We start from the raw sequence: 17656 nt of genomic DNA, 5'->3' as shown, positions 1-17656 counted from the left end.
TGGCCTCTATGCTCCCTACCAGCTTCAAAACTGTTAGATTTTACTCCGGAACTTCTCAGTACTTTGTCTTTTTATTCCCTCAGCTGTCTACTGAGCTCCCTGCTGCCAGGCCCATATGCTGCCTTCCACACAGATTCACTGGATCCTGGGAAAATAGGATGTTACTGGACTTGGGTTTACAAAAGACTCCTGGATACTTTCTGCCTACTTGTCATTCTCCCAACTCCATACGGATCTAGTGTGGACTCCCCAAATCAGGGTGAAGAGATCACTGTTTTGTCTTTTTTCTGCATGCTCAATTGTTAACTGTTTTTACTAAAGTATTTTTGACTTTCCAATTCTATCTTGCCAGATGGAGAATTCTAGTGTGAAGCTGTCACTGCTAAATCTTCCTATTTCAAACACCACAGTTCTATCATTTATGCATTGTCTCTGGAGCTTAGGGCACAGCAGTTCATCACACCAGCTGGTCAGTACCTGCCCACCCCAATCCCTGCACTTCTATGCCACCATCATTTTGATTACATCACAGTCTTTCCCCAAGGTACCTCTTCATAGTCTCCTAAAGATGAAATCTAACAGCTAAAAAAGCAAAAGAAGAGTCAGAGGAAAAAGAGGAGTATTTGACTTTTAACAAAAAACCCAAAAATCTATTCTGGCTTCAAATGAAAAAAGCAGCTATCAAAATGCCTTTACCCACAAGAAACAAGTTCCTATTATTACGGTCAGATATCAGCCAAACAACACTACAAATTGCCAATATGTTGAAAACTGCTGTAATGTGGTCATGGTGAGCAATGGAACTTCATTTATGAAGATCACCTTGGCTTTTCTCTACGAGATGCTTAGAAAAGCATTTAAACCAGCTTCCAACAAGTAAGCCTTTAAACATAAAGACAAAGTACTTACTGAGAAAAGTATATCAGGTACTGCCAAATCTCAGTCTCTGGTGTGCGCTAATTATAATCTCATTTACAATTTTATTATTGACACACGCTTAAGTCTCAGGAACCAAACTGCAGGTAGTTTGCTTGGAACAAGCCTTGTCTCCAAGATTAATGACTCTGAAGAGGTAGCTGATGGACTGCAGCCCAAATAAATTGTAAAATAACCATCCCCTTATCTGAAGAAACAGATACCAGGTACATTTGTTTGTTTAATCAATGAAGTTGGGGGCACAGGGAGATGTGTGCTAACACAGGAGCCTGGAGAGTAAAATATCAGGTTCTCGCATTTATAAATTTACAAACTATGAAGAAATTTACAGGGAATTGACAATCTCCTGAAAATCTTAAAGTACTGATAAATGGCAGGGTTCTACATCCATTAACGCCTCTGATGGTCTTCTGAGAGTCTGCTGCTTTTCTTTGCTTCTCACTAAATATCTAAATACCACTTGCCTTCCTTCTACCCTTAAAGAAGCTGAACTAGTAAGTCTAAGAAACTAATTTAAGTGTGAACGAAAATGTGCCCACTTACAGAACTACTTCTTCTTTCCCCAAAACACGGTAAGAATGGGGCTAGAGAAAGAGGTTGGGGAAGAAAGGTATGGAGAGAGCCAAGCAGAAAAGGGGAGGGTACATGGGCAAGAGAGCAGAAAAGGGACTCAGTGCTGAGCTGCCCAAGTGTGGACATTTCTATTTTGTGGGCCACCTACTACTTGATAACCCCAGATGTAAGCCCCCCAAATGGAGAAAACCTTTCCCACATCTGAGACAGAACACCTGGAATTTTCTTAGAAGCCGATATGGCAGCAGAACACCACTATTGTCACGTGAGTCACACCTGAATTTCTTAACTCAGAAGAGGGTCTCTTGGGTGGTTTACCAAGAAAATGCATGAAGGAAATGACTCCTCAGCATTTGCCTGTCATAATGGCATAAACTCTGATTCTCACTTTCCCAAATCGAGACACATCACTCATCCACAGTAGGCTCAGCTATTAAATCTGGAATCACTAAAAATATAAGGGCTGAGGACCAGTACACATTCTACAGGATGCCAACTAACTCCTCAGGAAGAAGGTGGATGGAGAGCCAAGGAATTGATACAGGATGCAGCTGAGCCTAGCATTCTGAAGAAATGTGATGAGGTCCATCAGTGGCCAGTAAGTGGATCACACAGGAAGAACTGGACTCAAGTTCTGGTTCCATCCCTTGCAGTGTGACTTTGGGAGAATTGCCTCAGCCTCCTGGGTCCCAGTCACCATCTGCACAACACAATAGCCTTATGCATTTGGTACTGTCATTATTCCCATCTTAGAGATACAGAAATACTCTTTAAAATTACGGCACAGAAGGGTAACTAGAGACCAGGGAACGTGCAAGAGTATGAGCTCAACAGAACCCCAGCCACCAACACTCCAGCTCACTCAGCTTCTCTTACCAAATAGTCAACTGCCTTCTCTCTCCATCTGACTTAATTAGTTGCTAAGAGTATCAAAGACCAAATCTCTGTAAAATGATACATTATTCCTCCAGTTCCATGATCTCACTTCACGTGACTCTTGCACCAGTTAATAATCTCCTGGGAAATCTCTTTCTACTCAAGTCAATGTGAAGGAGATACACATGTTTGTTGGCCTGTTCAAACAGTAGTCACACAAATTCTAATGGGGAAGGCAGCACTATAAGATTTATTTCATGAAAAAGGTGCAATTGTTATACTAAAGTGGGCAAAAAATAAATAGTGCCTAAAAACAAAAAACTAACAACCAAAAAAGGCCTTGTCAGCATATAGCCCTGTGAAGGGAAAGTCCCAGGTGAACAGCTTCTCTGGATCACTTTGTCTCAGTGTGTCTTTGAAGTCAGTGGTTCTTAAAGTTCAGTATGCATCACAGTTGTTAAAACACCAATTGTACAGTCCCACCCAGAGTTTCTGATTCTATAGGTCTCTAGTGGGCCTGAAATTTTGCTTGTTTAATGAGTTCCCAGGTGATGCTAAGGCTGATGATCTGGGGCCATACTTTGAGAACCACTCATCTAGGGCAGTCTATTAAAACATGTCAAGCTTCATCTTAGTCTGTAGGTGTTAAAAACTTAAGGAAGCAAAATAAGTTATTGCTTCTTTTTAAACTGCTAATGTTTTAGCTTCCAATGCCAGTGTGCACCTCTCTTCAACAATCACTGAGTAATTAATCCTTTTTCCACAACACTGAAAAGTCAATAAACAAATAGCAATTACACATCTGATCCAGTACAAAGAGCTCTGAAGTGTAAAAATAATATACTTGTGACGATCCAGCCCCAGAGAAACCAAGTAGCACTCGAGGACAGTTTAGGGAGGAATTCTAGTTCAAAGGACCTGAGTATTTATTTGCATTCCATTTGACTACTCCATCCATTATACTCTTCTGAGCTAAGTAATATTCTGTGCCAAGTGCTGTCAAAATGTATATAGCAGAATACACAGATAGATAGATATTCTGGGAAATTCCCTTCTCCATACAGACTCCCTTCTCCCCCAAGCTGATGGATGGAGGTCATTCATCCCTTTGGATGCAGAGATTAAAATCTGAATTCAAGTGCCTATAGGTAACAGCCAGGCCCTGCTGGTGTCCAGCTCCGGCAGGTCCAGGGTTCCCCTGATGGATGGACGGTGTCAGTGAGAGACAGTGAAAGAGCCTTGAGTTTCTTTCTGATCACCGGACAGGCATCCACGCCCTTCTGGAAGGCGTCTCTGCCCGTGTGGCAGGCATCTCTGCTCTGTCTCGTTCTCAAGCTTTATTTATGGTGAAAGATACAAGGACCAGAAAGAGCAGTAAATAATTTCTCATAAATAATTTTTACAATTTTCCAGGACATGGGTTCTGCAGAAGTTACAATTTTAGTAGTAATGATTGTCATAAAAAACTTAGCTACAGACAATCATGTTGTCATAGGTATTTTTTTACAAAACCTTAGGTCTAGCCTTAAGGAAGCGACCTTTAACCAAGAGGCAAACAGCATTGTTTAGTAAAGGTCAGTTTTTTTTTTTAATTTTTTAAAATGTTTTATTTATTTTTGATACAGAGAGAGACAGAGCATGAGAGGGGGAGGGGCAGAGAGAGAAGGAGACACAGAACCGAAAGCAGGCTCCAGGCTCTGAGCTACCTGTCAGCACAGAGCCTGATGTGGGGCTCAAACCCACGAACATGAGATCTGACCTGAGCCGAAGCCGGAGGCTTAACCGACTGAGCCACCCAGGCGCCCCCATTAAAGGTCAGTTTTTTATGAGTAAGGGTCATTAGGCTGTTTATAACTCTTAAGAGAAAATTCCCAGGAAAAAAGGATTCTCAGGAGACATAATGCCTGCTCTCACAGTCCCAAAGATGACTGATACATTTTATTGCAGTAGTGACTTTTACAAAAGTGTCCAGGCCCAGAAGGTAGTTAGTTATCAGTTAATTGCTTAGGGGAAAATTATATGTTGCATTAGGGTGTATCTAGTTTACTCATCTTTTCCCTGACCAGGAGCAATCACGCCTCAGAGACTGGGCAGGGGGACAGGCCGCTCCTGACACTAATCAGCACTCTGAAGTTTGGTGCCTAAGCAGAAATGAAAGTTTCAAGAGGGTAGATTTTGGGAGATGTCTGGGGGCAAGAGATGGTGTAAACTTGCTGTACCCTCACCAGAAATTTTCACTCTACTGGTGAGTTCAAATAGCTCCCAACAGGGCCCACAGGTACAGCTGGGCCCACATTGTCCACATCTCAAACTGCCTTTCATTCTTTATTGAATAAGATCTGCTGCTTAATTCATTTGTGTCTCCTGCTTGGCTGCACAGGATATTTAAGTTTGTCACATCTCCTCAGTCTTTCTTGTGTCCCTCTCCCTGCCCATTGTGTGTACCAATCACACTGCCTTTCCTGATCCTCAGGCACTATTCCCTCAGCCTCCTTACCTCACACCAGTTCTTCTTCAGTCTCCACTTGAACATGTCTTCTTCAGTGTAGTTTTTCCTGACTCCCATTTCCGAATTCTCCTTTGGAGTACCCCCCAGAATGAAATGTGTTTGTCTTACATCTGTTTATCCACTCGATTTAAACTCCTGAGAACAGGAACTCTTTGTCCAATCCACTAGAGCCCAGCCAGTGTCTGATATAAGACAGGACCCTGGAGCTTGCTCTGGATGCCTGAATGATGAAGCCAGCTAGGCAAAGGGCTGCCCCAGAACTCATTCTCCTGAAGGAGATGGCTTCTGTTTCCCAGCTTGAGGAACTACACTGCCCATAAGCCCCAAGTCACTAGGTGGTTAGTTGCTCTCACAATCGTTTTTAACACCCTCACCACCACCCCCAAACACACACACACACACACACAGTCTCTGCATTCTTCCAGCCCATCTCACCTTTCATGGTGACAATGCCTGCCAGGGATAAGGGGCGGGGGGAGGGGGCGTGAGGGGAAATAAAGTCTTCTCTCTCTCACTCTCTTTTTTTTCTTTGCTGTCCAGGCTTGTAAGTTTTCCCAAGAAAGCCTATTCCTTAATCTATCCTGTGTGATGTGGAAACTGTCCTGAGCTCAATTGCAAGGCAGATCGCAACCCTAAAGGGATAAAATTTCTACGACCAATGCTTATTAATATTGATGGGCCAAGTATGATTTTTCTACCTCCTAAAGAAAGCTTTGGGTTTATTCTATATTCTGATGATGCCCACATTTATATCTACAGCCCTGACTTCCCCAGACTCATGTGCACAGCTGCCTCTTCCACACCTCCAACGTTGTAACCCACACTCAGCTGTCCAAGTGTTCCCTTGATCATCTTCACAAACCCAGTTCTGTCAAAGACTTCTACTTCAAGCAAAAGTTATAGAATCATCTTTAATTCCTCTTTTCTCAAACATCACATCAACCAATCAACAACTCCTAATGTCTCCCCCTTTGAAACACATCCATAATCTGCTCATCCCTCCCCATATCCTGCAGACAAAGCCTACATTAGTCTGCTCTTGGTTTAGTATATTAGCCTCTTACTCTCTTTCCTTGCTTCAGTCCTTGTCCCCCTACGGCCTTTTCTCAAATATGCAGGTGGAGGGATTTTGCTAAAACCTAAGTCAAATGTGAGGTGTCTGCTCTGTTCACAATCTTCCAAATGCTTCCCATCTGAAAGTAAAATCTAAAGATTCACAGGTCTGCACTCTGTGTGACTTATCTTGCCACCCCCTTTCCATTCCTAGTCTCCCCCACTTACTGTGCCTGCTATGCTCATCTCCTAACACTTTTTGGAGCAGAAGCCCTCACCCTGAACCTTCACTTTGCACTTACTACTCCCTCAGCCTGCAACCCTCCACCTTAGGTAACAGCATGGCCGGCCTCCTCACTTCCATCCAAGGGATATCTTCTGCAATCTTCCTTGTTAAAATTTTATTACCACCGTGACCACAACCATTCCCTACCACTTCTTCCCCAAAGCACCTCCTCTGATAAAGGACAGATTTCATGGAAAGGAAAGCATCTTGTTTGAGTTCTTAAAGGTGGAATTGCGATAGGAAGTAGGGACAACAGAAGTAATATAAGGTAGACAGCAGGCAGTCAGCAAAACCTGCCTTCCAATAGTTACCTAAAGGTGTAATTGCACTTCAGTGAAGGCTCCAGAAGTGACTTCTGTTGAAATGGGAACCCTGACTAAAACATCCCTTTTGTCTAAGGCAAAGATTGCTATCCTATTTGTGGTAACTGGACCAAAAGACCCACAATATGGAAATGTCTTTTCTTTAAAACAGAAATCCTTTTGGTTACTGATAGGCAGAATCAATAAACAAGGGATGGTGACAAAACAGAATAAAACATAGCTTGTAGATTAAAACAAAAACAGAAACAGAAACACCTCTTTTCTGGATTGAAAGTCTTGGCTCAGTGTTAAAAAGTCCTTAAAGAGCAAATCTGGAAATTTCAGTCTTGAGATGAAGAAGTAATCACTAAAGAAACTTATAAATATGGCTCTTCATCAAAACCAAAAAGCAAAATAAAAAATGTTATAAATAAATCATATCGATAAAGTACCAAAATTCCAGAAGGAGACTAATTATCCTTCTCCCCAAATTCCTGTGCCCTTCTCCAACATCCCTAGCAAATAGAGAATCTAAGTATGGGTTTGTTTTCAAACTGAAAAAATGATGCAAGTATACTTAGTAAGAGTCACAAAAGGATACACCAATCAAGAAAAGTGTATTAGAATTAATGAACGATTTTCCTCCACTGAGTTTCAACAAGAATTCTCATGTATAAAATCTGATATTGTTTTGTCCTCAGGAATGTTGTGTAGCTTAAACTTTTTGATGGCCTTTAAAAATCTGAGGATGATATGAATTGAGCAAATACTTTCCATATTACTAAAAAAGCTTGCAAAAAGCTACACTAGTCTTAATATTTACAAAGATCACACCAGAATATTAATAATTTTCTTGTCATTATTCATTCTGAAGAGTTAAATATCATTTGTGTTAACCACTATGTATTAAAATTACATAAATTATTATATTAAAAACATAAATATTTTCCCCTGGATTTGTTCATTTTGTTCTGAGTACAATCTGTATTTCATGTTCAGGTCCAATGTTTCATTACAAAAGATAACTATGCTTTCAAAGTAAATTGAATTACAAGCCTTTTTTATGACTACATTTCCGTGAATAGGTAAAGAAAAAAGCTATTCAATCTAACTTAAAGTTTCACTTTAGCACTCAGCTAAATAGAAATTTTCAAAGAAAATTCTACTTAAAGATATGATAAAATACCATATGGTCCTGGCTTCAAGCAAAATTCTATTTCATTTTGTAAGCTGGGCAAATGAGCTTACTAGTCAAAGTAAACTTACACGATCTCTGTAGGTTTTACAAACTGAAGCAAACTTCTTCATTCGAATTGCTATCCATCTCCCTAGCATTTCTTAATGTAAGTCAATGTACTTGTAGAAATAATCATTCTTTCCCAGGGGATGCAATTTTCTCACGCTCCCAAATCAACTTAAAATTTTGAATTTCATAAGACACTTTCAGATCAAATGCCAATGTTAAGGAAAACTTAGACACAGAAAGAATTTTTTTGTTACAGTAAAACTTTTGGAACACAATTAATTCCATTTATATTCTCAAGCTTTTCAATTCTATTTATCTTAAAGTTAGTTTCACAGAATGTTATATGGTTATAACTCATTATCACTGCATAATGTATTTGAGAAATGTCTGACAACTCTCTTGTTATTAGGTCATTTCACAGCTCAAGTATCTGGTTGCTGTTTTGATGTTAATGAGCACTTATTTAGGAACCTTGAAATGCATAAAAAATACTTTCAAAAATGTTATCAAAGCACAGTATAGGTAAGTTAAAAGATCTGTCTGATTGAATGGTTAATTCTCTAACAAGTAAATCTTTTGTATCAATTCCTATTACCTTGGAAAACACTCTAACAGGTAGGTAATAGCTATTCATGCTACCTAGGGCAAACTAAAGTAGAAATTAAAGAAAGCCAACTAGAAAGCCCATGTAAAAAAGAAGAAATAAGTAGCTCCTAATCAACGGAGAAATAATGAAATTGATTAGCTCTTTATGTGCCCAAACTGAATAGGTCACTTAAACACAAGGACCAAGCTTATTTCATGTGTTTTCTTCCAGTGGCTCCATATGGATAATGGCTCCTTGGCAGAATCTGCCTTCCAAGTACACAGTCTAATGTCACAAGTACACCATAATAGCACCAAACTCATACCTTTTACAAGAGGAAAGTTTTACTGTCAATATTGACAGTAGATGAACTGCAAAGTGAGAGGCTGAAAACAAAAACCTCATCATACAGACACACATACTAATACCCAGAGACGTATTCTCAAAGCATTTTGTATTCTGCTGTGCTGGTTATGAAAATCTGCAGGGACTGGCAGACACCGAGTGGCAATCACCTCCTTCATCACCTCCACGCCTGCTCACACGCCACCCTCTGCCCTCCACTTCAGCACCTCAGTTCCCAGAAGGCTCACAGGACACAGAGCCCATTTCTCATGAGATGATGCTTCAGGATTCTATGAGCCGTTGATGTTACAGGTCATGCCCAGTAATCCTGGACCAACACCACACAAACTTAAGAGCCTTCTACTCCCTAGTCATAAAGAACATGAAAGAAATTTCTAATCAGACAGTTGGCAGGAGTGCATGGGAAACTGATTTGTATGTCATATATGTTGACAAGAAGGTCTCTGGCTTCAAAAGCAAAATACACAGTTATTAATTAACTGAGTTCCAAAGTTTATCACTAGCTAGCTCACATTATTTTACATCTGTGATACAAACAGACATCTAAGAAAGATGAACATACACCATAAGCTAGTGCTTGACTAACAAACAGTCCTTTCCCTAAGTCAGCTAGGCCAGGTTTTGCCATCCTAAGACAAAATTTTAATTCAAAGAGAGCAAAGCTTCTGTGGAAAAATGTCCCATATTAAAAAAAAAAATTCCACAATCACCATTCTGTGTACTACTCAGGCACTGAAAAGTACCCTCAATAAGTTACTTTTCACCATTGGTTTCAGGATATAAGACCATTACAATTAGAACACACTGAAAAATTCCATTACGGTTTCATAAACTCTACCTGCCAATATCAAAATTTAGTCTCACTTTAGGCTGATAGTGTTAGAGTATAACATTTATTCAGTTTCATCATTTATAATCACCGTTTTAACCACATTAACCCCGAGATAAAGTGACATTCAAAAACACAGAGAGCATACTGAGTTTTCAACTATTTTGCTTACATGTACTTTTCAATTCTCATGCAGTGTTCATAATTAGGAGATACTGTACATAAAACCTCTCATTTATGCTTTTAAGAACCAAGTAGAGAGGGCAAAAAACAAACAAAAAAAATACCAACATAAATTCATTCTCCAAAAAGTACCCATGGATGTACTGTTGCCGTTCCTTCTAATTGTATAACCTACAGTACATTCTTCGGTAAAATGTGTAACTGCAGTCACATAACAATACTTATGACAAGGCAATGATATCATTTCAGGGGAAAAATAATACAACAGATGAGACTGGAAGTTGAAGAGAAGGACCAGAGCATATAAAAATCATCTGAGAATACCACACAGACTTCGGTGTTTTCCGCTTTCCAGTTGGAAAGAACATGCACAGAGATTTCTTAGCAGACAACTGTCAGGAGTGCATGAAAAATTGGCTTTCATGTCATCTATGTTGAGAGAAGATCAATGCCATTGAGAAAAAAGAATGCGTTCATTATCTTTTGGGTCTGTCTATATCATCTATAGCAGCTAGAAGCTTTTGTCTTGCTTTCTTATTGATATGGGATCCCAGGCAAACATTTACCAGATTGGTCAGCTGCTTCGTTGAGTATTCCTGCTCGAAAAAAAGAAAATCCATATTTAGTATGCTGAAAGACATGTATTTGATCAATGCAAGGAAAGAACAGACACTCAGGTTTCAGTGGATAGTGACTGGGTACTACAAATCAGTGAAAAGCAGTAGAAATTATAGTTTAAGTCATGGAAGACAAATTGTTTACTGAGCCGTAATAACAATAAGGATATTGAACCATACATTTGAAACAGAAAGCACTGGAATCTTTTTAATATGGCAAAGTAATCTGATGTGCCTATGTTGTTGGTCACTTTTAAGACTACACACTTTATGCTTGTTTCTGTGATATACTTTATTAAGCTATTAAAATACACTGACCTCCCAAATTTTATAAATGCCACTAAGTAAGTATTTTCTGGAACTCTACATTTTGCAAACATTTTAAGGGGGAAGAAAAAAATCTCTAACTACAGAACAACTTTTCTGAGCTATGATAAATGAGTAAGGTAATAAGGATCAAAAAGGTACTAGATTTTAATCCTTCCTATTGCCATTGTAGCTAATAAGTAAAATGAAGACTGTAAGTATTTTATGCTGTACAAATCTATGTGGTTCCTGAATTTCAGATAATAAGTTGCTAGGATGAGGATGCATAGGGACTCATCAGAAAGGTCTGCACATTGATCTGGTTCTAGAGGATGGACAGCCAGATATGGAGAGAGAGTTCTATAGTAAATCTAATAAGAAAAATCATCTGTCAGGATGCCTGGTGACTCAGTCAGTTAAGCCTCTGACTCTTAATCTTGCCTCAGGTCATGATCTCACAGTTCATGAGTTCAGAGCTCCAAGCTGGGCTCTGCACTGACAGCACAGAGCCTGCCTGAGATTCTCTCTCTCCCTCTCTGTCCCTCCCACTTGTGCTTGTTCTCTCAAGCTCTCTCTCAGAAATAAACATTAAAAGAAAAGAAAAGTCATCTGTTTGGGGCACCTGAGTGGCTCAGTTGGTTAAGTGTCCAACTGTTGATTTTGGCTCAGGTCATGATCTCAGTTTTGAGATCGAGCCCTGCATCAGGCTCCAAGCTCACAGCACAGAGCCTGCTTGGTATTTTTTCTCTCTCTCTCTCTCTCTCACTCTCTCTGCACCTCCTCTGCTCTTCCTCTCCCTCAAAATAAATAAAAATGTTTTAAGAAGTCATTTGTCTTCACTGGAGGTAGCCACTAAAGAGAGTATAATTTTAAAATATGACAGAGTTTGTTTTAAAAATTCAGCAGGGTTGGGGCGCCTGGGTGGCTCAGTGGGTTAAGTGTCCGGCTTCGGCTCAGGTCATGATCTCAGTTTGTGGGTTCGAGCCCTGGTTGGGCTCTGTGCTGACAACTAGCTCAGAGCCTGGAACCTGCTTCAGATTCTGTGTCTCCCACTCTCTCTGCCCCTCCCCTGCTTGCACTGTCTCTCTGTCTCTCAAAAATAAATAAAAAACATAAAAACAAAACAAAATAAAAATTCAGCAGGGCAGCTGGGTGGCTCAGTCGGTTAAGCATCCAACTTCGGCTCAGGTCATGATCTCACAGTTCGTGAGCTCAAGCCCCGTGTTGGGCTCTCTGCTGTCAGCATGGAGCCCCCTTCAGATCTTCTGTCTGCCCTCTCTGTCCCTCCTCCACTCTCTCTCAAAGATGAACATTAAAAAGAATATAAAATACCACCAAAAATTTAAAAAATTAATCAATTAATTAAAAAATTAAAAATTCAGCAAACGATTCAGTTTGTGTTTCTGCTCTGAGAGCTCCTATTAGCATCTGGTAAATTCTATCAGTCAACACCGAACAAGCATCCACTGCCATCAGCACTGGACTAGACCTTGTCGGCAGTTCCCCAGAAGGGAGGACAGTCAGCTCCTGAGAAAATTACAATGAATTACATATACCAGCTAAAGTTCTCACAAAATACTAGGCTAATAATTTTGCTTTACTATATTAAAAGAAGAAAATAACAAAATGGGTATTATTCTTGCATCAAATCATGGATATCTAAGAGCTGGGCTTTCTCTCTTCAGTTACTTGTATTCTTTCCCTAAACCCCTTCCTCAGTAGCAGTGTCAAAGTGTTTGCTGCTTACTTCACTAAATGAATTCCAACAACATTCAGCAGCTCATCTGCACCTGGTTTAGCATTCTGGTTTTCAAGTATTACACGTCAGTGCAACTAAAAGGGGTGACATTTTCCACAATTCTGGTATATAGTTCAAAATCATTGAAAATAGTATCATTTCTACTTTGCTCCTAAAGATCTGAAACTTACCTACAGTGGGCACTTTTGCACAAAACTCAGGCTGATATTCATTTCATTTTTCTAAAGTATTGAAACTAGACAGAATGACGCTGATAAAATATAAATAATTCCTTACCCAGTCAAATGAAATAAAAACTTATTTAGCTTTTACCCATGATGTTACAGCATAAGTAAATGTGACTATTAGAATTACTAAAGGAATAAAATGTGGTGATAATTTTAATGCTTCCCATATTTTCATTAAATCTGTCTTCGCCTACTGCCTACCTAGACAAATGACAGAACAATCACACAGAAAAGGTCCCCATATCAAGCATGCTCTGTGATATACGGTGAGTTGAACTGTGCCCAAAATTCAGGATCCAATATAACACTTAATAAATAGTATTCTTCTCCATTTATCTGTATATCCACACAAAAGACAAGTGATCACATCTATACTCAAGGCAAAGTCTAATGCAGGATGAAGTTAAACTTAGTCTTTTAAATACTAACATATATATTTAAATTATTCATCACCAATACATGTCAGTGTGGTCAGGATGATACCAGGTCATTGTTGAGGGCTATAAGGTTTAAGCTATATAAAAGACTTAGGCTTGTGAATCATTTCAGTGTTGCTGTCTTCAATTTGTCTGGATGTTAACCAACGTCAGCCTTTTCCAACAATACAGTTGAAGGATAAACATAGCTAAAGTTCAGACTCTGGCTACCTTTCCAGATAATTACTGTTACAGTGCAGAAAGATCTCAAAAGGATTTGATTATGCAAAGGGCACTGAACAGACACAGTGTGAATATGGAAAAGAACAGGCTGTTTCTTTATATTTCACTCTCATGATTTTGAATTATATAATATACCAGACAAGAACAGCACAAAGGAAAAGGAATAAAAACTTAATTAACTGTTTTCCAGCTCTCACCCTGTGCTCTTTGATCCAGCGTTCCATGTCATTCTCGGTTAGATAGTAGGCTTTAATATAGGTTTCCACAAATTCTTTATCAGGAATGGGTCTAATATCTGTTAGTTTTTCAAGTTTCATTAAAAACTGTTGAAAATCCAATTGCATCAAGGCACGACCCTCATTACTACACTTCTTGACGTTGGCATATCTAAGATACACAATAATAAGAAAAAAAAACAGAGGATGGAAAAGAAATCTGTAGGTACTTCAACTTTTCTTTAACCCATATCTGGACAGATTCTCTAGAAATGAGAGTGTTATATAGGAAAAAGAACATATGAGCCTGTGTCAGAAGTACTGGCTTGTGTTCGGACCCTGTCGCTCAGTAGTCATTTTACCTACGGGGCCTCAGTTTCCTCATTTCCAAAGCATAAAGATCAAATAACTTCCAAAGTTCTTTGTGGCTCTCCAGATGGCGGTTCCCCAGTCAACTAACATAATCATCTGTAAGAAGGTTATACTGATATTCCAGTAAATTTGGCTGCCAAGAATTATTTATAAAAACTAAACTATGAATACTCCAAAGTAATCTTAGTTTCATAAAACTGTTCAATAATAACTACTGGGTGCAAAGGAAACAAATGTAATAATTCCCCTATGAACAGTGCACAAACAAGAGAAACATGTGAGCATCTGAGCAAAGAAAGGGTACATACATACTTTTCATAATAAAACACTTCATAGGTTTATTGTGACACCCGACAGTACTGAAAAACTGTGTTCTAAGGTGGAATAGTAATAAGAATAAATGTATTAACCCTTAGAGTACAACATTTTATTACTCATAAGTCAGAGTCGCATTCCTTCAATAATATCCAACCCTAGGAATGCGGTACTTCCCTAAGGAAATCTTCAAGGAAACTAACGCACATATTATTTGAAGTGACCAGGCTTTTTTTTCTTTTAATAATAAAAAGTGTTTCACACAGAAATAAAATCTTCACTTTTCTACTTTATTAAATAAATTTATTAAAAATACTGTCCAATCATGACTGTTGACACAGAGCCATTCTGTGACATACAGCACTGTTGATTTTTCAATACAGAGTGCCAAAACTTGTCAGCTTGTCACTGTCACCTTCCCATTCTCTAAGACTTTGTTCTCTGTAACAAAGAACTGAAATCAGATAAACAATAATGTGGAAATTCACTTGATGTGCAACTCCAGACCACATGAATGGTCTTCGAGATAGCAGATTGCTTTCCAGAGAGTCTGTGTTCCTAGACACACCCATAGTTTCTAACTGGGAAAATTAGTACAGATAGATCTTTAAACTCAACATATAAAAGATGTACATAGTTTACAATGATATAATGATATCATTAACAGACAGTGGTTAGGGGGACTGACTTGGTCATCAGAAAATCAAGTTCATAAACCTTCTCGGTGTTTGAAAACTGTGTGACTCTGGATAAGTTATTTAACCTCTGCAAGCCTCAATTTCTGTAGCTAGATTTTCTCCTTGATAAAACAGAGAGAAACTCTTCTATCAAAGAGTTTATGTTAGTTAGGATTTGGTGATATAATCCTTTCAAGTGCTTGATCCAGTAAATGACACACAGTGCTCAATAAATGTTATGTATAATCATCATCATAATTACATTATTAAGAAATAATGACTGTTATGAGTTTAACTTTCAGATAACCATTAGATGCTGCTTTCCATGCTCCTCTACTAGCTGGTTCTAGGTCACCACAGAGAAAAGAAAGTACAGACAGAAGAGCCACAGTGGGGTTTTAAGTTTCTTCAATTTTCTTCAATTATGTTCTAAAGTCAAACCTGAATTATTTAGGATTATATTTACTATTATTTATGACTTTCTCTACATATTCTCTCCAGTAGTGATAATACACAATATTATCTATAGATTATGATTTATCACTGAAGACTCAGATAATGCTTTCATGAAAACTTACCCTTCCACAATAGTTCTATTGGCCAGCCGTATACAGTGTTCCCAAAGTATATTAGACACGGGCAGAGGTATACGAACTCTCTTAGAAACCTCATTTAACCTCCTGTTAAACTGCTCAAATTCCTAAGGAGACAAAAATCATGGCCATATGTGAATATAATTATAATGCCACATTGCTTTCCCATCTCACTGGCAGAGAAGAAGATTTAGAAAGACTCAAACTAAGTAAAACAAAAAGGGAGAATGCAAAAGATAACATGGACTTAGTATGAAGGGTTCTTTTTTTAAATATATCAAACTGCATAAACTAAGTTGTGATACAGGGTATACTACATTTCATGTCAAAGGAAATAAGTGTCATTAGCAGATTAAACAATGCTACCAATGTTCAAATGCTTCTTCATCTCAAATTTTTCTGTGACTATTGGTATGGACTAAACGAGTTTAATAACCTCAAAAATCTTTAAAGTTATCTCAAGAAACCCAGTTTAACTTTTTTAATGTTTTTTCATTTATTTTTGAGAGAGATACTGTGAATGGAGGAAGGACAGAGAGAGACACACAAAATCCAAAGCAGGCTCCAGGCTCTGAGCTGTCTGCACAGAGCCCAATGAGGGGCTTAACCCACGAACCGTGAGATCATGACCTGAGCCGAAGTTGGATGCTTAGCTGAATGAGCCACCCAGGCGCCCCAGAAACTCAGTTTAAAAAAATGTTTTAAAAGCTTTCAACTCAGAGTGAACTATGAACCATTTGTAATATGTAATCCTTAGAGAGCAATAGGAAAAATTATTCTCTTTCCTAAACATTTTTAAATGTAAATAAATTATTATATTCTGAATGATTTGAAAGTTATGTGATAGCTACAAGTTTTTAGTACAAAGGAAAAAAATAAAATAAAAACAATTCTAGTTTCCTACAGAAAAACTGAATATTTTTTATTACTTATTAGTAACTTTTGTGATACCACTGTACAAAAAATAAAAATACATGTGACTAATTTAGACAAATTCTAACTATTATATGAAAGCAAATGGTTTACCCTTCATTACATATATTTCTAGTTTCTTTAAACTATTATCATCTAAATATGTTCATTTACAAAAGTAAATGCTATAGATGCTTCCTTGACAATATATTTCAAATAAATATAACAAGGCTTAAAACAACATTTTTCCTTCAGTTTCCTCAAAACAGCAACCACACAATGCTTAATAAGTCAAGAGTGACATGTGTTCAAATATTCTAATAACACACAGGAGGAAAAGGAATCTAATCATCACCAGTCAGGCTACTACATGATTACTTGTTATCCCTTTGCTAATCACAATCTTTTTGATGATTTACTTTTGACAATTAATTGTTTTTAGTTATTTATGAAAAAGTAAACTGCAATCCACTATGCTTACTTTTGAAAATCAAAGTTAAATAAACAATGGTTCTTCATCCTTTTTGTTTTATGAATCTAGCAGACATTACGCATTCATCCTTCTTCACTAAACTCTGCTTTAGCTGTCCAGAGTCTTGATTCAGTACTTTTTCATTAATATCATTTTTTAAGTTTTTAATGTAATTTTTAAGTGTTTATTTACTTTTGAGAGGGAGACAGAGTGTGAGCAGGGGAGGGCCAGAGAGGGAGGGAGACACAGAATCTGAAGCAGGCTCCAGGCTCTGAGTGTCAGCACAGAGTCCAATGAGGGGCTCGAACTCAACTGACAAATATGAAAAACCGATCTTTCCTGAAAGTGGTTTCCATTTCCTCAGATGCCCTTTCCTTGCCTCAGACACCGCAGGCCTCATCTCCTTGCTTCCTCTGGGCCTCTCCACAGCTCTCCCCTTATCAGGATCCTCCTGTGACCACAAGTACATAAACAGGATTACCACCTCCACCCCCACCCCACACCCTGCTACTCTGTATCCCATTTCGGCTGCTTATTTACTTTTTCACAGGACTATTCATCATCTGACACGTCTTACCTTCCTTTATGTCTTTACTGCTATCTCTATATGGGCATATAAATTCCTTGAGGGCATGTAAGTTCTTTAATTCCCAACTATACTCTCAGCCCCTAGATTAGTGTGTAGCACAGGTCAGGTGACCTACAAGTATCTCTTGATGCATAAATGACAAAAAGTGTACAATTCTTTCCAGAAAACTTTTAAATTTAAGTTTTAAATGCAAAGATG

General features: G+C 38.4%; 1 protein-coding gene across 1 annotated transcript in view; it reads right to left on the bottom strand.

Annotated features, from left to right (window-relative positions):
• Nucleotides 1–9607: 9607 nt before the first annotated feature.
• The window catches only part of VPS50 (VPS50 subunit of EARP/GARPII complex), a 131793-nt gene continuing 123744 nt past the window's right edge, over nucleotides 9608–17656 (bottom strand). Inside the window, exons 26-28 of the mRNA XM_029929148.1 lie at nucleotides 15471–15592; nucleotides 13511–13700; nucleotides 9608–10341 (exon numbers count right to left, since the gene is read on the bottom strand). Coding sequence (XP_029785008.1) covers nucleotides 10222–10341; nucleotides 13511–13700; nucleotides 15471–15592 — 432 coding nt within the window. The 3' untranslated portion in view covers nucleotides 9608–10221. The remainder of the gene's footprint in view (nucleotides 10342–13510; nucleotides 13701–15470; nucleotides 15593–17656) is intronic.

The sequence above is a fragment of the Suricata suricatta genome, chromosome 2 (genome assembly GCF_006229205.1).
Source record: "Suricata suricatta isolate VVHF042 chromosome 2, meerkat_22Aug2017_6uvM2_HiC, whole genome shotgun sequence".
Lineage (NCBI taxonomy): Eukaryota > Metazoa > Chordata > Mammalia > Carnivora > Herpestidae > Suricata > Suricata suricatta.
Note: the sequence above shows the minus strand (reverse complement) of the source record. Positions and strands in the feature narration are given on the sequence as shown.